The following is a 19,878-nucleotide window of genomic DNA, read 5'->3' on the forward strand; positions in this document are numbered from 1 at the left end:
AAATTTGCTCGCTTTCTCACTGGTGTGTGTGGAGAAGATGTTGGAAGGAATTTACGCGACCGCCATTTTGACACTGTTACAGTAACGTGATTGCCTTGACCTCCAAAATTTAACATCTCTCCCCTCGCCTCAAATTATAACCCAAATTTGGAAACATTCTTACTGGTGGGTTTCGATCATGCCTGGTGTTGGCTTAATGGTTAGGGTGTTGGGCTTGAGATCCTGGGATCCTGAGTTCAAATCCTGCTTGGCTGTTGAATTAATACCAGGTGGGGTTGACTCTGCCTATCATCCTTCTGAGGTCGGCAAAATGAGTGCCAACTTGCTGGTATCCTGTGTTGGAGTGGTGATCCGTCCAAGATTGTGTCCAATAGCCAAGGACACTGCTTAAGTTAGCATCAACACTCTGCACAGAGTATGGTCCCGATGAATGAATGGTCAGTGTGTGGTTATAATGAGCTTTACACTTCACACTGTTGTATTTTGTTTATATTTTGATACACGAAACAGAGGGTATAGTTGCGAGGGAAAGATGGAGGATAGAGGGAAAAGTGGTGATAATAAAAAAAACTGATGGGAACAAGAAAAAGAGCAATCCGAGATTGCAGACCCTTGCCAGGACTTCTTTTGAGTGGTGCATTTTTCTCGGTTTGAGGGTAAATCCAATATGGCTGCCAAACCATTTGTTGTATTTGTTGCGTGTCCTTATCTCCTCTCGGCTGCATGATGTTTGTACGTGTAAGAGATCGTACTGCAACCTTCAGCATCGACCCTCAGGAGCGATGGTGTGTTGTAGTTCTGTGCTACTTGTAATACTTGTAATGTGTTGTTGTTATGGTGACAACCTGTGAAAAGAAAATTAACGCTGGGGACATTGACGGAGAGGATTGTCATTGTTAAGCTTTTTTGAATTTTTTTTCTTTAAACAAGTTTGTTTTTTTGTGTACCTTGTCGAGGCTCGCATAAGAGGGAACACACAACGCACAGTAAGGGGGGCATGAGACAAGAGGAGAGGGAGAGGGAAGGACAAAACAGTGGGGAACAGAGACATCAGGAGATCTGTGGAAGGGAGAGGGATGGGGCGGGAAACGTGGGGAATACAAGATGGATATTACAGGGACTTTCAGGAAGGAAAGCAGGGAATTGTGAAGGAGGTGGGTTTGGGGTGGATTAACGGGGTTACAAAAAGATGAAGGTTTTGGATGAGGGGAGATAAAAGATGGTGGTGATCAGTTGTTTGAAGACATTGTAGGAGGAGTGAGATTGAACAGAGTGTGTGAATTTGTTCTTGAGTGGGGAAAAAGAGGAACGAAAGAGTGAAGGTGAGCAATGATTCTTGATTTTGGCAGTTTCACCAGAAGGGGGTTTTTGGCAGGCATTGAGTGCCCTGAGCAAATATAGGGGGAACAGATCACAGACGGAGGATGGGAGAGGGGGACAAGGCCGGAGAGGGGGCGGCACATTTTTGTTGCAGCCAGCTATTTTGCTTTCCCCAAGAGGCCACAGGACCTCGGCTGCTTAACAGGGGGTTACCGATGACACTCAGAGGAGTCGTACCAGGAAGGGAGATGCCAGGGTTGAGTTTCTGCCTGTTCGCTTTCTCCTCACTGGCTTGCTTAATAGCCATAGCTTTGCCATCAGTCGGAATCACTCATAGGAGAGCTATCAACAACCAAACTCTTCTCACCAGTGTGAGTTTGTTTATGTTTATTCAAGGCTGATAACTCATGAAAAAAAATGACAACACAGAACACTTTTCGGCTTCTACCCAGTGTGAGTTAGTTTGTGTCTATTCAAGTGTGACAACCGACTAAAATCCTTGCAACACACAGAACATTTGAACGGTTTCTCCCCAGTGTGAGTTCGTTTGTTGTTGCCTCGTTGGTTGGAATGCTGATTGAAATGATCTTCTTTGTTGAAGAACTGTGCAGAGTTGAGAAAAGAAACGGATTTCATTTGTTTCTCTGCAAAGAAGAAGGAACCACCATCACTAAAATTCGGTCATGATGTGTTCACTGCAAAGAATTGTGGGATATCATCAGTGTCAGGTTAATTCAATGTTCGACTTTCTTTTTAAAGGAAAGATAAATCGATGTTGCCAGTTTAACATGATTGACGATTGCCAATGACCAACCAGCAAGATGAACTCAGATGATCGATTAGAAATAAAACAAGAAAAAGAGCAATCAGAGATTGCAGACACTCACCAGGAGTTGTTTTGTGTGGTGTACTCTGTGTGGTGTTTGTGTACTGGTGTGTTATGTAATTAATAAGAGACGTAATTACAACTGCCACTTTATAACTGCTAGCAGTGATGACCGGGTACCAAGACGTCCCGCTTTGATGCAACCCCGCTTTGATCGGACAGCTGACCCTGACCCATGATATTATTTCCATTATTCTTCATTGTTCAATTGAATTTAGAATGGGATTTAAATAAATTAAATTCAAAAGGAAGACCAAACAGGTTCGAGTCCTGCATTGGTGAAATCAGAAGGAACCCCAACAAGCAAAAAGCAAACAGGGTCATCAGGAGGAACCTGGACAGGATTCAAATTTCAGCTGCGACTCCTCCACCCGAAAACACATCCAGGAACACCCAAGTGAACCTTATTTAAAAAAAAAAAAATTTAAACGACAACGACCCCCCCCCCCCACCCCGCTTGAAAAAAATAAATAAATCAGGCTGCCAGACCATGCGTCCGCAAAAGTTGAAATTTAAAACATAGTGTTGTGGTTACCAGATTCGCAAACCACCATTCAGGTCCCTTAGGTGAGGTATCTCGGTAAGTGCATGTGTAGTTAGGCCCAAACCCGTTGTCTAGTGGGAATACATGTCATTTATGCGAGCTGCGACTCTTCAGGATAGCCGTTTTTCTTTTACTATCTTTATTTTGGACCAACCGCCATGATCACAACCACAACATCAACCACCGACCACAACCACCGCTTCACCACAACCGCCACGACCTTCACGCACACCTCACAACCGTAGCATCGCCACTGTTCTTGCCCCGCTGTGGGTACCGGTGTTGGACTCATGCAGAACGCGCGTCGAACAGCGTGTACAAAATCACGGATTTTCTGCTTCAAAAACGGATCAAAAACGACACACGCCCACTTTTTGCCGTCCAATCGGTGAGCGAGGGGCGAATTGGCCCCGCCCCCAGGGCGATCGATATATGCAAATTTGTGGATCAAAAAGCCTTCACGCCCACTTTTTCTCGGGCCAATGGGGAGCGAGGTGAAAGGTCAAAGGGAGGGGGTCAAAGGCGAAGTTACGGGGGGATAAAAGGACGGTGTTCGTCAGTCAGAAGAGAGTCGCAAGAGTCAGCAAGAAGGAGTCCAAAGAACGAGTCGCAAAGGAGGGTCGGAGAGTCAAGAAGAGGAGAGTCGGAAGCAAAGGGTCAAGACTTCGCGGGCGGTGGAGCTGCTCGTCGTGTGCGTTGGAGTCGGAACGGAGGGGACGGAGCTGTGGAAAGGCGGCGACACCAGACGAGGGGGTGCTCGCGTCGTGCAGGAAGCTGCACCCGAGGGAGGCCGACAGCGCGACCTGGCCGAGGTGGAGACGCTCGTCGCATATAATAAAGATCCTCTATACCCCGAGCATCAGCAACCCCCTCCTGTTTCCCCCCGCGCTGAGATAGTGCGACCAAGGGGGCCCCGTTCCCACCCCCTGCCAGGCACTGTCCACGAGGCCCGCGGGTTGCGGGGCCATCGCCGCTCCGCGTCTCATCACCAGACGGGTAGGCCCGACCCGGTCTCGGCCTCAGGCCTACCTCATTCTTGAGGGGATTTCTTTTCCTTGGTTTTGGGTATGTGTTGTCGGCGCCGTCTGTGAAGTAGAATTGTATAAGTGTTGCCGTGTGCTCGGTAGTCGGTATTAGCTCTGCACTGTGTTTTCACTTTTATGTTTGCTTTTTGTGTAAATGGAATTGTGTTTTCTTTTTTTTGTGTGCATTTGGTGGAATTGTATTTGTGTGCTTTCCGTTCGTCGCGAATAAATGTGCTTTATTGTTGAACTGTTCTCCCGCTTCGCTTCGTCTTTTCCTCCATTGAATCCCCATCTTGCTTCACGTAAAGGGTTGGTAGTGGGCTGAATACGCCCGATAATTAATCGAACCGTCGAGGTCGACGATAACACCGCTCGGTTATTCTGATAGTACGGAACGGGTCGCTTAAGTGGCCCGTGTCCGAAGTCGACCTGCGGCGAGGTGCGATCGCCCGGTCTACCCTCCGCGTGGGTACTTAGGTAGTTCGAATTTGGCGAGCAACCCTATCCCACGCGGGGGCTGATTGGCTCGATCGCGGTGAGACCGAAAGGTCCACCCATGACTGATTCCCGGCGTTAGTCCGAGAGGGTCACGACTGGATTGTCCGTCCGGTGGGCGACGTGCCGCGATTCGAGTTACGTGGCCGTCGCACGCCGGCGGGCGCGAAGACCGCAACACTGGTGTCAGGAGTGGGATACAAATTCATCGCCCTCCTCGCGGCACTGGTATCGGAGAACAGGAAAACGGGCTCTCCTGTCTCCGGCTAAATTCACGGGAATCGGTCCAGGGGTGAGAGAAGCGACCCCCGATTCCCTCCAAATTACGAGCGAGCAAATTAACCCTTCACGAGAAGCAAGATGGCGTCTCAAGGCGAGCGGGAGCCGGGGGTATTAGAAATGTATATGTGTAGTAATGTAGAATCCATGGTCCAGGATGGAATCCCCGAGCAGGAAATGTTGATTGTGCAGGAACACGGACTCGCCCAACTGAACCCAGGGCCCGAGGTGGGTGCGGCAGCGGCCGCGGTGTATGACACCTCCCCCCCTCTCCACCAAGACCCTTCCCCAACCCCTGCCGAAACGGCTCACTTGAGTGCATCCGACATGGCCCAGCTATTCACCATGCTGGCACAAATGAATGCAGAAATAAAAAGCATGAACGAAAAGATTGATGCGAGTACACAGCAAATGAGGGAAGAAACGAAAAAGCTGCGGGGTGAGACGCAGAACATGGGCCGATGCCTGCAGGCGGGCATGAAGGCCGTTAGCAGGGAACTCGGAATGGCGACTCCACGTGTGGGAGCAAACGAGCTGGAAGGGGGTGCAACGGCTGACAGGCCCGCGGTGGAGGCGGGTAAGGAAAAAGTAATTCGGGAGACAAGAGACGAGGTGAAAGTAATTGCGAGGGAGAGAAAAGAACAATTAATACGGAGAGCAAGGATGAGGTACGCGGAGATCGTGAAAGAGCAAGGAGTGAAAAACAGGGAAGGACGGGAGCGACTTAAAGAGAAAGCAAGGTTGACCTACATAAAGATAAGGGAAAGACGCCAGAAAGAAGCAGAGACCAATAAACACGATGAAGACGGGGTAAGTGACGCGCACACACACACGGAGGTAGTGGAGGACAATGGGGGTGAGCTCGCGGAGCGTGTAGGGACCCGGTGCGAGCAGCGGGATGGCCTCCTCCAGGAACGAGGGGAGGGAGTATGCCCCCTTGAGGCGAGTCACGACCAGGTGAGTTCGGTCGTGTTTTGCGAGGTTGAGGGGACGAGTGCTGTGGACGGGTGCACGGAGAGCTTGGGGGGTGTAGAGGCCCCGGAGACCCTTGTGGGGACACGAATCCCCAGTATGGTTGTCCCTGTGTGTGTGGTGCAAGGTGTGAGTGCGTCCCCGTGTGTGGAAGCGACCCCGTGTGTGAGTGGTGTGGTGGCGATGGTGCCAGAGTACGTGCTTCCCAGCACGCCGTGTGTGGATGAGGCACCGTGTGTGAGAGAGGCCGTGTGTGTGGATGAAACGGCCAGTATGAATGAGGCACCACGTGTGAGTGGTGTGGTGGCGATGTTGCCGGAGTACGTGCTTCCCAGCACACCGTGTGTGGATGAGGCACGGAGTGCGAGTGAGGCACCGCGGGTTAGTGCCCCCGCGTGTGTGGATGAAACGGCCAGTGTGGATGAGGCACGGAGTGCGAGTGAGGCACCGCGGTTGAGTGCCCTCGCGTGTGTGGGTGAGGCACCGCGGGTGAGTGCCCCCGCGCGAGTGAATGGAGCACCACGTGTGAGTAGTATGGTTTGTGTGAGTAGTGAGGCACGCGTGAGTGAACGGCCGTGTGCAAGGTCGCTGTGTGCCAGGGAGACCGTGTGTGTGAGAGAGCGGTATGAGAGGGAGATGTCGGTTGGCATGCGGGAGCACGCAGCCGCGTCTCCCGGTGTGAATGTGATTGAGTGGACTGTGTGCGTCGTAACACGCGGGAGTGCGTGTGTCGAATGGCGGCGACGACGGCGACAGAGGAGAGAAAGCCGAGTAGCGGCTGTGGTTGTTTCGAGGACCGTGCCGGGTTCACCCAGCAGTGAGCACGCGGTTCGTGCTGTGCAACGCACGAGACCACCACGTGCTCGCTTGCGAGAGTGAAGTCCCCGTCCGGAAACGCACGCGGTGGATTTGCCGATCCCGCGGACGGACAAAGTTTAGGCAGGTAAATGGATTTGGACCGGACGGGTTCTCCACGCGATCGTGTGTGTTAAGCTCCAACGGGCAAAGCACATGTGTTCGCGTGGGGAACCCCTCGAGACGTGGGGCTTGTGTTTTTTTTTTGCGCACGGTGACGTCATGGCTGCACGTGGGGTTGGAATCCGGCAGGAGGGGTATCTCTGCCGGATGGTCCCGTCCAAGGAGGGACGAGGAACACGTGCAGCTGCATGACGTCACGGGCAGGTGCAAAGTGCGCGAGCTCTGAGTTGCCGCGCAGGTGCTGCGCATGGAAAAAAAAAAAAAGGGAGCAAGCCTCACTTTCGGGTGTACAGGATTCCTGGGCAAGGGGTGAAAGACCCCCTTACCCTGGGCACAGGATGGAAACTAGTTAGGGGGAAGGGTTAGCTTAGTTAGACCGACTTCATGGGGCAGGGGTAAGTCCTCATGGAGTCCGTGGAATGGATTAGTTAGAGGGATTGTAGCCAGATTTAGGATGGGAAAATGGGAAATAAAATGATTTATTTGGGGACATGGACAGACTTGTGAATGTGTAGAGGGGACGTAGTTTAGCTACGTAGTGTTAAAAGGAACGTGCTGTAGTTTAAGGGACGACGTGGGAGCACGAGTTAGTTAGGGGATGTAGTTAGAAGAATGGTAGAGTTCAGTGGTGTGTGTGTTGAAGAGTTGTGGGTTGTGAGGTGAGTACTTGTTGAGTGAGTGAGGCCAGCGGGTCTGTGTGTGTGGAGTGAATGGGGAATGCATGGTGCGATGAGTGATTGGGGGGAGGAGTGACTCCCGCCCAAGGGACCCCCGGGGTCAGTGTAGAGTGAGTTAGCTGGGTTAGTCAAATTAACAAAAATGGAGGTCGTTTTGTTGTTGGTGGGAAAGTAGGCTCGAGACCCATTTGGAGGGGTGCAGGAGCCCTGTTGACAGGGTGGGAGCGTGGCTGCGAAAGGTGAGTATCGCTGAGTGGGTACCCCGGGCACCAGGCTAGTCGGCCGCGGTAGGCCATGGGCCCATGGGGGGCCGGGATAGAGTAGTGGGCACGGGTGCGCCTGCTTGGTGCGGGGGCCCGGGGCGCCATTAGCCGCGTGGGCAGTGCAGTGGGCACGGGTGACCCTCGGAAAGGGGCCCGGGAGGCCGGCCTGCCACGTGTGCGTTTCAGGGGAGGTGCCATGGGGGGCACTCCCCGGTGTTAGGGAGCTGGTAGGCTCGGAGGCAGTGTAGTGCCCGGGGGTGCCATAGCGGGAGATTCGGCAGAGGGTCGTGCCTGCCAAAGGGAGCCACGTGTCCCAGCCAGGAGACCGTGTGAGGGCACGGAGAGAAAATTGGGGGGCGAGGCCCGAAATTGTGAGGACACCAACACAGGCGACGGGAATCTGGGTTGTTAGAACCAATAGTTTAAGCGAGAGGCGCTTGTTGAAAGCCCCGGGGTAGTTTAAGAGTTAATGGTTAGGGTAGATGAGGAGATGTACCCCTCCGCACCATCCATCCCCTCGCTCTCGTTGTGGGCCGCTGGACCCACTTGGGTTATAGATCGCCGAACTCTGGGGAGGCCATTCTGAGGCTTCGTTGGGCCTCGAAACAGGACGTTAGCTCTCCCTTATTCCCCTCCGGGAAGGGAACGTAGGGGTTGGGAGTAGGCTAGGTGACAGGATAGGTTAGCCGAACAAGGACGATAAAGGGGGTTAGGGGACGATTTATAGTGGGGAAGTAAAAATAAAAAAAAATAAAAAAAATTAAGGGGGCTAAATTGGTTTTTCACAAATTAAGGGAGTGGGTATGTACAGTGACAGGCAAAGGCGATAGGTTGGGAGGGAGACAGGTAGGTAGGTCCGAGCCCGCCCTCCAAGTGGCCAGCACCACCGCACTCCCTCCACCAACCTCAACTGAACGGCAAGAGCTGGCCAACTTCATCGGCTGGCCGTGTTTTGCTTCAAGGCGGAGGCCGGCCAACTTCATCGGCAGCTGTTGTTTTGCTGCAAGGCCTGTGCCGGCCAGTTCATCTGCTGGCTGTTTTTCTTCAAGGCCTGTGCCGGCCAGTTCATCTGCCGGCTGTGTTTGCCTGCAGCGGCCTTCTTCTGCGGGCTGTGTTTGCCTGCTGCCTTTGCCATGCCATGCCCACTGCCCCTGTTCACCAGCCCCCGTTCAATTTTTGCTTTGCCCCCCCCTGTTCGTTTCCATGTGCGCCAGGATCTGAAAGCAACAGTTTGCAAGCTGCAAGAACTGCCCTGTTGGCAGCTACAACACGGGCCTGCAGTGGCGGCCCGTGCACCGTGTTTGTGTTCATGCATCCATTCGTTGTGCTCATTGCGTGTGCCACTTGAGCTGGCACGGAGACTGCGTTGTGCAGCCCAAGCACCGTTGTGGTTCACTGAGTTCAGTTCAAAAGGGAAGGCCTTGGACTGCGTGTGAGCAGCCAGCCACGTTCCCTGTCACCTGCATTGTTTGAGCCAGAGACTGCATGCGGGCAGCCTGGCTCCCTGCTAACTGCTTTTCTTTTGCAGAGTTCAGTGATCCTGGGCCATGGTTTAGTGTAAAATTTGTAAGTTAAGGTTAAGATGTACTGTAAATATGAGTGCGCACCCGGCATGTATGTCTTAGCGCCGGCAATTTTATTTAAGTCGTCCGTGTGAGTGAGTTTGTTTAGATAGTTACGCAGCCCTCAGGTTATTTATTTTGGGGACACGAATACCATGAATGTCGCACTCAGGGATCCGTAGGTAAAATGTACTAGGGGAAAACTACACATGATGGCACACGAAAATTTGACGACTCGGGACGAGTCTGTAAAAAGGGAAGGGGGTAGTGTTGTGGTTACCAGATTCGCAAACCACCATTCAGGTCCCTTAGGTGAGGTATCTCGGTAAGTGCATGTGTAGTTAGGCCCAAACCCGTTGTCTAGTGGGAATACATGTCATTTATGCGAGCTGCGACTCTTCAGGATAGCCGTTTTTCTTTTACTATCTTTATTTTGGACCAACCGCCATGATCACAACCACAACATCAACCACCGACCACAACCACCGCTTCACCACAACCGCCACGACCTTCACGCACACCTCACAACCGTAGCATCGCCACTGTTCTTGCCCCGCTGTGGGTACCGGTGTTGGACTCATGCAGAACGCGCGTCGAACAGCGTGTACAAAATCACGGATTTTCTGCTTCAAAAACGGATCAAAAACGACACACGCCCACTTTTTGCCGTCCAATCGGTGAGCGAGGGGCAGGTGGCCCCGCCCCAGGGCGATCGATATATGCAAATTTGTGGATCAAAAGCCTTCACGCCCACTTTTTCTCGGGCCAATGGGGAGCGAGGTGAAAGGTCAAAGGGAGGGGGTCAAAGGCGAAGTTACGGGGGATAAAAGGACGGTGTTCGTCAGTCAGAAGAGAGTCGCAAGAGTCAGCAAGAAGGAGTCCAAAGAACGAGTCGCAAAGGAGGGTCGGAGAGTCAAGAAGAGGAGAGTCGGAAGCAAAGGGTCAAGACTTCGCGGGCGGTGGAGCTGCTCGTCGTGTGCGTTGGAGTCGGAACGGAGGGGACGGAGCTGTGGAAAGGCGGCGACACCAGACGAGGGGGTGCTCGCGTCGTGCAGGAAGCTGCACCCGAGGGAGGCCGACAGCGCGACCTGGCCGAGGTGGAGACGCTCGTCGCATATAATAAAGATCCTCTATACCCCGAGCATCAGCAACCCCCTCCTGTTTCCCCCCGCGCTGAGATAGTGCGACCAAGGGGGCCCCGTTCCCACCCCCTGCCAGGCACTGTCCACGAGGCCCGCGGGTTGCGGGGCCATCGCCGCTCCGCGTCTCATCACCAGACGGGTAGGCCCGACCCGGTCTCGGCCTCAGGCCTACCTCATTCTTGAGGGGATTTCTTTTCCTTGGTTTTGGGTATGTGTTGTCGGCGCCGTCTGTGAAGTAGAATTGTATAAGTGTTGCCGTGTGCTCGGTAGTCGGTATTAGCTCTGCACTGTGTTTTCACTTTTATGTTTGCTTTTGTGTAAATGGAATTGTGTTTTCTTTTTTTTGTGTGCATTTGGTGGAATTGTATTTGTGTGCTTTCCGTTCGTCGCGAATAAATGTGCTTTATTGTTGAACTGTTCTCCCGCTTCGCTTCGTCTTTTCCTCCATTGAATCCCCATCTTGCTTCACGTAAAGGGTTGGTAGTGGGCTGAATACGCCCGATAATTAATCGAACCGTTGAGGTCGACGATAACACCGCTCGGTTATTCTGATAGTACGGAACGGGTCGCTTAAGTGGCCCGTGTCCGAAGTCGACCTGCGGCGAGGTGCGATCGCCCGGTCTACCCTCCGCGTGGGTACTTAGGTAGTTCGAATTTGGCGAGCAACCCTATCCCACGCGGGGGCTGATTGGCTCGATCGCGGTGAGACCGAAAGGTCCACCCGTGACTGATTCCCGGCGTTAGTCCGAGAGGGTCACGACTGGATTGTCCGTCCGGTGGGCGACGTGCCGCGATTCGAGTTACGTGGCCGTCGCACGCCGGCGGGCGCGAAGACCGCAACAATACATTCCCCATTATGACTTGATCATAAATGTGAAGTTTCGGCTTCTCCCCAGATACAATCAGTGTCAGGTTAATTCAATGTTGGGGACGTTAGATTGATAAAGCGGTTCCAGGGAAAACATTATTTAATATTTATCTTCAATCCAATATAGTTGTCAAACCATGTGACCGATCAATTATTCCTCAACAAACTTCCCCATGACTTGGGGAACATTTTTGTGAAGCTTTCTCTCGATTTGTCCAGCTGTTCTGGAGAAGATTTTTGTGGGCTCTCGGGTAAATCCAACATGGCTGCCACACCACGTGACTTACGACGTCATAATTATGATTTGAACATTCTGCATGAGTCGTCGCACCAAGGTGAAAATTTCGTCTCAATCCGACAAGCGGTTGCGGAGAAAGACACGAAAGTTCTATGCGGACAAACAGACAAAGACATACAGAGAGACAGACAAACAAACCGACCCAAACACAATACCCTCTCCCTTGGTGAGGGTTAAAATATCTTGTGATGACGATTCCGATGATGTTGAACTCTGAGTGAGAATAATTCTAAATTTTAAAACTTTAATTTAATGCACTTTAAGCACAGGTTCAAACCAAAGCTGCAAACACGGGTATCTGGGATTTATAAAGAAACTGTACTTCACATGTGCATGGTCATGCATTCACATATGACCCAGAAGACCCCGAAGAACATAAAGACCCAAATAAACAAAAAACACCCTGACTACCCCAAAGACCCATAAAGACGCTGAAGACCCAAAAAAGCCCTCAGGCCTTAACACCATTTAGACTCCGAACACCCTTCAGACAGATGAGACAGCTGAGATCCTTGACCACTTGGACCACTCAGACCGTCTCACATCACAAATGAAATTTCAAGTAAATATAATAAATATCACCAATATTACAAATAAATTTGTGGAAAATAAATGTTTGGATGATGATTGGTGTCAATCATGACAACACAGTAAATCTGTGACGTCAGACTCAACAACGACGTGTGGAGAGGTGAGCGTAGCGAGCCGGTCCACGCGAGTTTATGATAAAAATCAGGTTCACACCTTTGGCTTGAGAGGACGATTCATCCACGATCTCAGAGATGATCTTCACTTTCACAACATGATCTGCTTTAAAAAACATCATTAAAAAATAAAATAAAAAACCAATGTCACCCGCAGGGTGACCCGTATCTTGCCAAAAGGTGACCACGTGTGACTTCTACAAGGTCACACTGAGGTGAACAGACCTGCTATCCACCAGGAGCCCCTCCTTGAGGAATATCTGCCTACGAGAGATTCCGATGAGAATCGTTCTAGAGTAACCAAGAAAAATATGCTTTTGCCTCATAACGTCACCAAATGACGTCACAATGTCTCAAGCTTGACATATCTAGAAAGCACTCATCGAGGTGTTCAATTTGAGGGACTACACGATATGGTTCCTAAAACTTGAAAATTTGACCTTGGGGTCAAATATGTTTGACCTGATGAGCTAACCATGAAGGTCAAGGCCAATCGCCACCAAAAATTAATCAGCTGAACGCCAGACCATGAACTATATTCCCATGAAGTTTGAAGACGATCCGATCAAAATTACTCAAAAAATAAGGGTTTCGTCGACTCCCCTGATTTGCGACAAAGTGACCTTGACCTTTGACCTTGACCTTCAAAATTTTGTGCACTGAAAGGGACCTCTATAGGCCTCTGATATGCGAAGTTACAAAAATTTCCGATGATAACTGTGCTCTGCAGAATTTTTTAGACGTGATTACAGACAAACAAACAAACAAACAAAAAAAAAACATACAAGCTGACTAACATATCTTGCAAAAACTTCGTTTTGGCAAGATAAAAAACTTCAACATGATTGAATCAAGATATTGTTACGGTTTGAGGAACCGTATGCATACAAACATACAGTTGTCCCGAAGTTAGAATGCCGTTAAGTGTATGTATAGACAGATCCCTTCCTTGTGTTTCGTGGGAAATTAAAGGGGTGCGTTGCAAGGTTTTTTTAGTTTGGTTGATAAATCTTCATATCCTGCTAACATCACTGCCCTGCATAAAAAAGGTGCAAAAACAGATCCCTGCAACTACAGACCAATCAGCCTTCTCCCAATCATCAGCAAGGTGATGGAATCCATCATCGCTTCAGACATGAAATCCTTCCTCTTCTCCAATGGCTTGATTTCCGATCATCAATTTGGTTTCAGACCAGGTCACTCTACCCTGGATATGCTGCTTCTGCTCTCCCATCAATGGATGGAGGTCCTCAATGCCAGACAGGAAATCCGAGCCGTATCCCTGGACATATCACGTGCTTTTGACACAGTCTGGCACCCTGCACTACTCACCAAACTCTCTTCCCATGGTATTCAAGGCCATCTCCACTCATGGCTCGCAGACTTCCTCTCCTGTCGCAGTCAACGTGTGGCCCTAAATGGAGTTCTTTCATCCCCTCTTCCTGTGCAGGCTGGAGTTCCTCAAGGTAGCGTTCTGGGCCCTGTTCTTTTTCTGGTTTTCATCAATGATCTCTCTGACTCTCTGGAAAATCCTCTATTTCTCTTTGTCGACGACTCCACCCTCTGCCGGACCATCTGTCATCCCTCAGACCGGCAAGCAGCAGCTTCTTCGCTCACTGCAGATCTGGATAAAATCACAAACTGGTCCAACACGTGGAACATGTCTTTCAATCCAGACAAATCTCACACTCTCACTATGTCTCTTCGAAAGGACCGTTTAGAAAACCCCCCCATCCACTTTCTCAACAATCCTCTGGAGGAAGTCTTTTCTTTCAAGCTTCTGGGTCTCACTATCTGCCATGACCTTTCCTGGGAAAGTCACATTTCCAACCTCGCCTCCAAAGCCAGTCGCCGACTGGGAATCCTCCGTCGTGCAAAGTCCTTCCTCGGCCCTCTTGAGCTCCTGACCACTTACAAAGATTTTGTCCGTAGCCTGATGGAGTACTGCTCTCCCCTCTGGGCTGGTGCTCCTGCCTCCCACCTTTCTCGGCTTCACGCTGTCGAAACCAGGGCATTTAAGATCATCGGCATCTCCCGCAATGAAGCTGAGTCTTTGGGCCTCTCACTCAATCACCGCAGGTTGGTCGGTGGTCTTTCTGTCTTCTACCGACTCCTCTCCAGTCTTGCCCCCCATGCTCTCTCTGCGATTTGTCCCCACCACATTTCCACAGGGCGCTCAAGGTCCGCCAACAACCCCCTTCTGGTTAAACTTACCAAAATCACGAATCACTGCTCATCTTCACTCTTTCATTCCTCTTTTTTCCCGCCTTTGGAATAAACTTCCTCACTCTATTCTTTCCCATTCTTCCCTCCAGGCTTTCAAAACAGCTGTTCACCACCACCTCTTATCTTCCCCCATCCAAATCCTCGATCTTTTCTACCCCGGTTAATCCACCCAAGCCCACTTCCTTCAATTCCCCTGCTTTCCTTCCTGAAAGTCCGTGTAATGTCCATCTTATCTTCGCCATGTTCCCCGTCCCATCCCTATCCCTCTCCCTTCCACAGTTCACCTAATGTGTCTGTTCCCCACTGTTTTGTCCCTTCCACTCCCGCCCCTCTTGTCTCATGCCCCCTTGCTGTGAGTTGTGTGTTAGCTCTCATACAGCTTCGACAAGGTATACAAAAAAATATATATATATCCCCTCCATTATGAACCACAGAACCTTCATCTCGAATGGGCTGAACAAGCACGTATTCGCCGACTCGCCGAACCGGCGACTCGCTGTCAGAGGCAAAATCCTCTTGCAGTCATTCTTTTTTGTCGAGTCCGCACGTGTGGAGTGGGCGGGCTTCCCGGTATGGCCGAAATCCCGCCCAGAAAGGGCGGACCCATGGAAGCCCCGTCCAATCAGGGCGAAAAGTGACGTCGGCTTCACCAAGGCCCCTTCCCACTGAGGGAGATCTATAAATTACGAAGTGTGCTGAGACAGTTCATCGGTTGAAGAGCACTGAGAGTGCTGAGAGTGTTGGGGGGCTGAGAGAGTCGGATGGTTCGTTGGTTGAGTGCAGTTTGACCACTCATTTTCATAAATGCTAAGGTGAGCCAATGAAAAAGCCAAAAATTCACAAGGTTTCGAAAAAGCGATGACAATAAAAAAGCTATATGCCAAGAAAACCTCCAGAAAACCAAGACGCCAAGGTGAACAACGAATAACCAAGATCTTTGAAAAAAGCCAAGGGTTGGTCACACTGGTTGAGTGCTGAGAGGGTGAGCGAGTGAGTTGGAAAGTGAGTCGTCTTGGGAGTGAGCTGGAAACCCTGATCCCCACCTCGGACTCCGCTCTCCTCGACCCAGGCTCCTTCGCCTTCACGGTCTCCACGCGGGCGGCCATGGACCGAGGCACCCGGCCATTAACAGGTGCTGAACCACTGAGCATTCCTTTTCCCGGAACACAGGCACCGAGAACTGCGACCTCAACTCCCTCCCTTCCTGGCTGCAAAAGTCCTTTGCCATTCAACTGGGTTTATTTTGTCCGAGTGTGTGTCTGAGTGTGTGGCGCCAGTCCATTAAGTAGAAACTATGTTATTCGAACTTTGTAAATCTTGCCTGTATTATTCTTGCAACAAGTCTGCTCTGTGTCTACTTTATAAGTTGCTGTAAAATTGTCGCACTACATCTCTCTCATCTTCCCCTGCATTGCACCCCAATAAACGTGTGACCTGAACCACATAACTTTCCTCGCTTTATTGTCAATAAATTATTGAAGAAATGTTCCCAGTTCGTTTTCGTATTTTCCTTTATTGGTCCAGCATGGTTCGGATCTGAGTTTAGCCGGGTCTTATCCCCGATAATCTGTTCATTCTAGCCGGAACGTCCTTGGTCCTTCTGCTCGGCTGCATCCGATCCGGAGTTGGAAGTTGGGAGTTGGTACTCTACCATAGTTGATGGAGTCATCCGGTTCGGGCAAGGCGTACCGAGGGCGTGGTTCCCCAGGAGACGACATCGCATGGTGAACTAGGTAAATTGGTTTTAGACAAAAAGACCTTAAAGTCTTTTTGACAAAAAGACCTTAAAGTTAAAAAAAAAAAGAGAATGTGAGATTTGTCAAGATTGAACGACAAATTCCAAGTGTTTGACCATCTTGTGATTTTGGCAAGGTTTGAAGAGAGGGAAGATGCTCCATCCTACCTGTTTGAAGGATGATGAATGTCACTGCAGAGGGTGAAGTCATCAACAAAGAGATTAAAAAAGGATTTTCCAGAGAATCAAAGACATCGTTGAAGAAGATCAGGAATAGAACTTGGCCCACAACATTGCCTTGGGGGACTTCAGCCTTGACAGGGAGACGAGATGAAACAATTCCGTTGAGAGCCGCACGTTGGCCACGAGTCGAGGAAGTCAGGAAGCCACGTGTAGATTTGGCCTTGGATGCTGAGAGGGTTTGCAGAGCAAGGTGGAATACCAGACTGTATCAAAATCACGAGAAACGTCCGGTGAGACGGCCCTGATCTCATGTCTGACATTGAGGGCCTCCATTCAAATCTTAAATTAAAATCTTAAATCCAATATGGTTTGGCAGCCATGTTGGATTTAAGCAAAATATTAAATAATGTTTTCTGTGGAACCGCTTAATCGATCAACATGAAACTTCACCATTATGAACGAGCAGTGATGGAGAAACCATGTTTTAAATTTCAACTTGATCGGACACATGGTATGGCAGCCAGAATTATTTAATTTTTTTTGATCTGGGTTCTTTTTTGTTTTTTGAATGAGGTTCACTTGGCTGTGCCAGCGCACAAACACCACACAAAATACACCGCACAAAACTACACAAACACAACACAACACAAGTTGTGGTGAGGGTCTGCCATCTTTGATCGCTCTTTCTCGTTCATGAGAGCTCACCTCTGTGCTCCGTTTCCTTTTCTTTTCCCACAACTGTCATGATATCGATCAACATGACCAGGGGACACTCCTGCCCGCTCCGACAGGACAACACCTTTTCCTCCATATCCTGCTTCTTGTTGGTCTCACCTGCGGGTACGGACGGGTGCTTCACGGAGTGAGTGTCTTTCTCCGCTTGCTCGTGACAACTGGTGAAGCCCTGTGGACCTCCGACCTCTCCACCACCGCCAATCACCAGCGCACGTGGCAAGGTAGCGCCCGACGGTGTCGGGACCAGCGGCATGACGGGGCAGGATGGCTTGAGGAAGGGCACGACCGGGGAGTCCGTCGGGGAGTCCACCGAAATCCTGGGCTCATCATTATCCACACCGATCCTTCCCGCCGCATCCAACGCCACCACGGGGCCAGGCTGTAGGGTTGGGTCATGCCCCAAATGCAGGTTGATCGGCGCGATATTCGACAACCCCATGAGAGCGGTCTTCGCCCCCCCCCCCCGTCCACCCTTGGACGCGGCTGTCTGGACCGTCCGACATCTCGTCGCTCGGGGTCGTGTCCGTCGGGAAGATCCACATGTGTCACGGTCACTTCCGGTACCACACCAGACGGTGTGAGATCAGTCACAGCTGCAGCCGGGTGGTGACTCCCTCCGGAGCACGTCGCCAACACTGCAGGCTCGGTCCATGAAGGGGGTCCATTCTCTGGGTGGGTCGAGATCGGAATGGGTAGAAACGCTCGTGGTGAGGACACTGAGACCTGAGACCCTCCAGACCGGGTTTGGAACCTGGTCCTGCGACACCGACGGCTCCTCGGACGTCACGAAGCTGGTGACGTCCATGGATCCAGATGGTCTGTTGGAGACGTGACCTGGAGCTGCGGGTGGTGGGAATGCGAGTGAACGGTCTTCACGCTCACCCTCCAGGCCGGAAGGGTCGAGAGACAGTTCCACCCCGGGGTTTAAACTGCCGTTCGTGTTCACATCCTCCGGTGCCGGTGATCCATTCAAACCGAACTGCTTGACCACACGCACCCTCTTCAGCGTGACCTCGACCCGGTCCACACCCTCATAGTTCACACACCCTCGGCACACGGGCTCGGAGAGGTCCAGATCATCGACCGGGACGATCGTGGAAGGTCACACAAGGAGCAGGACCGGCGATATTCGGCCATCTCGAGTCAAAGCCTCAGGCCCAGTCAGGATTTCCCCTCCGAAGAACGATCGAATGGTCTCCGAAAGGAAGTGTTCCGTTCCTCAATTGCAGCAGAAGATTCGTTGTGGTGAAGTGGGGTCGGGGTGGGGGTGGGGGGGGGGAGAGCAGGATGAAACCAAACCGGTAAAAACCGACGTGACGAGAACTCGGTGAACCAACCGTCTGACGAATCGGCTTTGACGAACTCAACGTTTCTTCAGAAATCAACGGTTTTTCCCGCGAGACGAATCCGTCCATCACGTTTGGAGATTTCCTCATCACAGACAAGTACGAGGAGGTGGAACACGTCACTTGGACACGTGTAACCGAGTCACGTGGTGTGCTGTCCACTCAAAGAGAACCATGAGATGGAGTGTGTTCATCACACTCACAGATGCTTGTTCAGCACACACACTCAAACACAGATGCACACGCCCGGTTTGGAAAGATCACCCACTGGTGGACCCAAGTAATGTTGATCATCACCTTGATGTCTTCTCACGAACGGGCATCGTCAATGCAATCCACCGGCGGACATCAAGGGAGAGGTCTCATGGCACATCGAACGTAGACCGGGGACCGGAAGGTGAGATGTTTGGTGGCTTTCGTCAAGGTGGCGAACAAACACCGGCTCCATCTCAACCATCTCCGAGCCCGAGCGGAACGACATCTCGTGGATCGTCTCAATCTCGTTTAGCTCAGAGATCTCGTCGTCCTCCTACTCCATGGTGTCATTCGTCACGCCGGATCGAGCGAGGCGCTCTCCTCCCATGGAACGAATAATGCCTCCTGGGGTACGTCCACCTGTCTCAGCGAATCCAATGATAATTCACCGAGGAGTGGTCCACCTGCGCTTCCCCGACGTGGACAACGAAGACCAAGACAATCTGGAACTCGTTTTACCAACTTCAGAAGGATGACGGGCTGAGTCAACCCCACCTGGTGTTAATTCATTGGACACAGGGCTCAAACTCAGGACCCTGAGATCCCAAGCCAGCCATCCTGGTCAGGAAGCCAACATCAGGCTGGGATGACAGGCTGAGTCAACCCCACCTGGTGTTAATTCATTGGTCTCAGAGCTCAAACTCATGACCCTAAGATCCCAAGTCACCCTGCTCGCCATTAAACCAACACCAGGCTGGGATGACAGGCTGAGTCAACCCCACCTGGTGTTAATTCATTGGTCTCAGAGCTCAAACTCATGACCCTAAGATCCCAAGTCACCCTGCTCGCCATTAAACCAACACCAGGCTGGGATGACAGGCTGAGTCAACCCCACCTGGTGTTAATTCATTGGTCTCAGAGCTCAAACTCATGACCCTAAGATCCCAAGTCACCCTGCTCGCCATTAAACCCACACCAGGCTGGGATGACAGGCTGAGTCAACCCCACCTGGTGTTAATTCATTGGTCTCAGAGCTCAAACTCATGACCCTAAGATCCCAAGTCACCCTGCTCGCCATTAAACCAACACCAGGCTGGGATGACAGGCTGAGTCAACCTCACCTGGTGTTCATTCATTGATCTCAGAGCTCAAACTCAGGACCCTAAGATCCCAAGTCACCCTGCTCGCCATTAAACCAACACCAGGCTGGGATGACAGGCTGAGTCAACCCCACCTGGTGTTAATTCATTGGTCTCAGAGCTCAAACTCATGACCCTAAGATCCCAAGTCACCCTGCTCGCCATTAAACCAACACCAGGCTGGGATGACAGGCTGAGTCAACCTCACCTGGTGTTAATTCATTGGTCTCAGAGCTCAAACTCATGACCCTAAGATCCCAAGTCACCCTGCTCGCCATTAAACCAATACCAGGCTGGGATGACAGG

At 51.2% G+C, this 19,878-nt stretch overlaps 1 protein-coding gene across 4 annotated transcripts; it reads right to left on the bottom strand.

The window, feature by feature from the left end:
• Positions 1–1,692: 1,692 nt before the first annotated feature.
• On the bottom strand, positions 1,693–18,345 carry LOC147006679 (uncharacterized). Of its 4 annotated transcripts, none has more exons than XM_085868163.1 (3): positions 16,863–18,339; positions 12,054–12,116; positions 1,693–1,964 (listed from the first exon to the last, which is right to left on the bottom strand). In XM_085868163.1, exons 1-3 carry the CDS (start codon positions 17,329–17,331, stop codon positions 1,765–1,767), a joined length of 732 nt encoding a protein of 243 aa, XP_085724289.1. In that variant the 5' UTR covers positions 17,332–18,339; the 3' UTR covers positions 1,693–1,764. The 4 variants fall into 4 exon arrangements, with proteins under 4 accessions (XP_085724289.1, XP_085724291.1, XP_085724290.1 ...); XM_085868165.1 differs by having other exon boundaries at positions 16,992–18,338; XM_085868166.1 differs by having other exon boundaries at positions 1,957–2,015; positions 16,863–18,345.
• Between the last annotated feature and the right edge of the window lie 1,533 nt (positions 18,346–19,878).

Source organism: Eptatretus burgeri, unplaced genomic scaffold, assembly GCF_056783735.1.
Source record: "Eptatretus burgeri isolate ZD-2024b unplaced genomic scaffold, Ebu_testis_v1 Ebu_testis_scaffold_3156, whole genome shotgun sequence".
Lineage (NCBI taxonomy): Eukaryota > Metazoa > Chordata > Myxini > Myxiniformes > Myxinidae > Eptatretus > Eptatretus burgeri.

What these genes read in the sequence shown, in the direction of transcription:
- LOC147006679 (XM_085868163.1), bottom strand. Translation starts at nt 17,331, where the DNA reads ATGGGGTTGTCGAATATCGCGCCGATCAACCTGCATTTGGGGCATGAC. An exon ending in AAAGGAAACGGAGCACAGAG is followed by an intron (nt 12,117 to 16,862) that starts GTGAGCTCTCAT and finishes TTTTTAAAGCAG; the next exon opens with ATCATGTTGTGAAAGTGAAG. An exon ending in ATCGTCCTCTCAAGCCAAAG is followed by an intron (nt 1,965 to 12,053) that starts GTGTGAACCTGA and finishes TCTTCTTTGCAG; the next exon opens with AGAAACAAATGAAATCCGTT.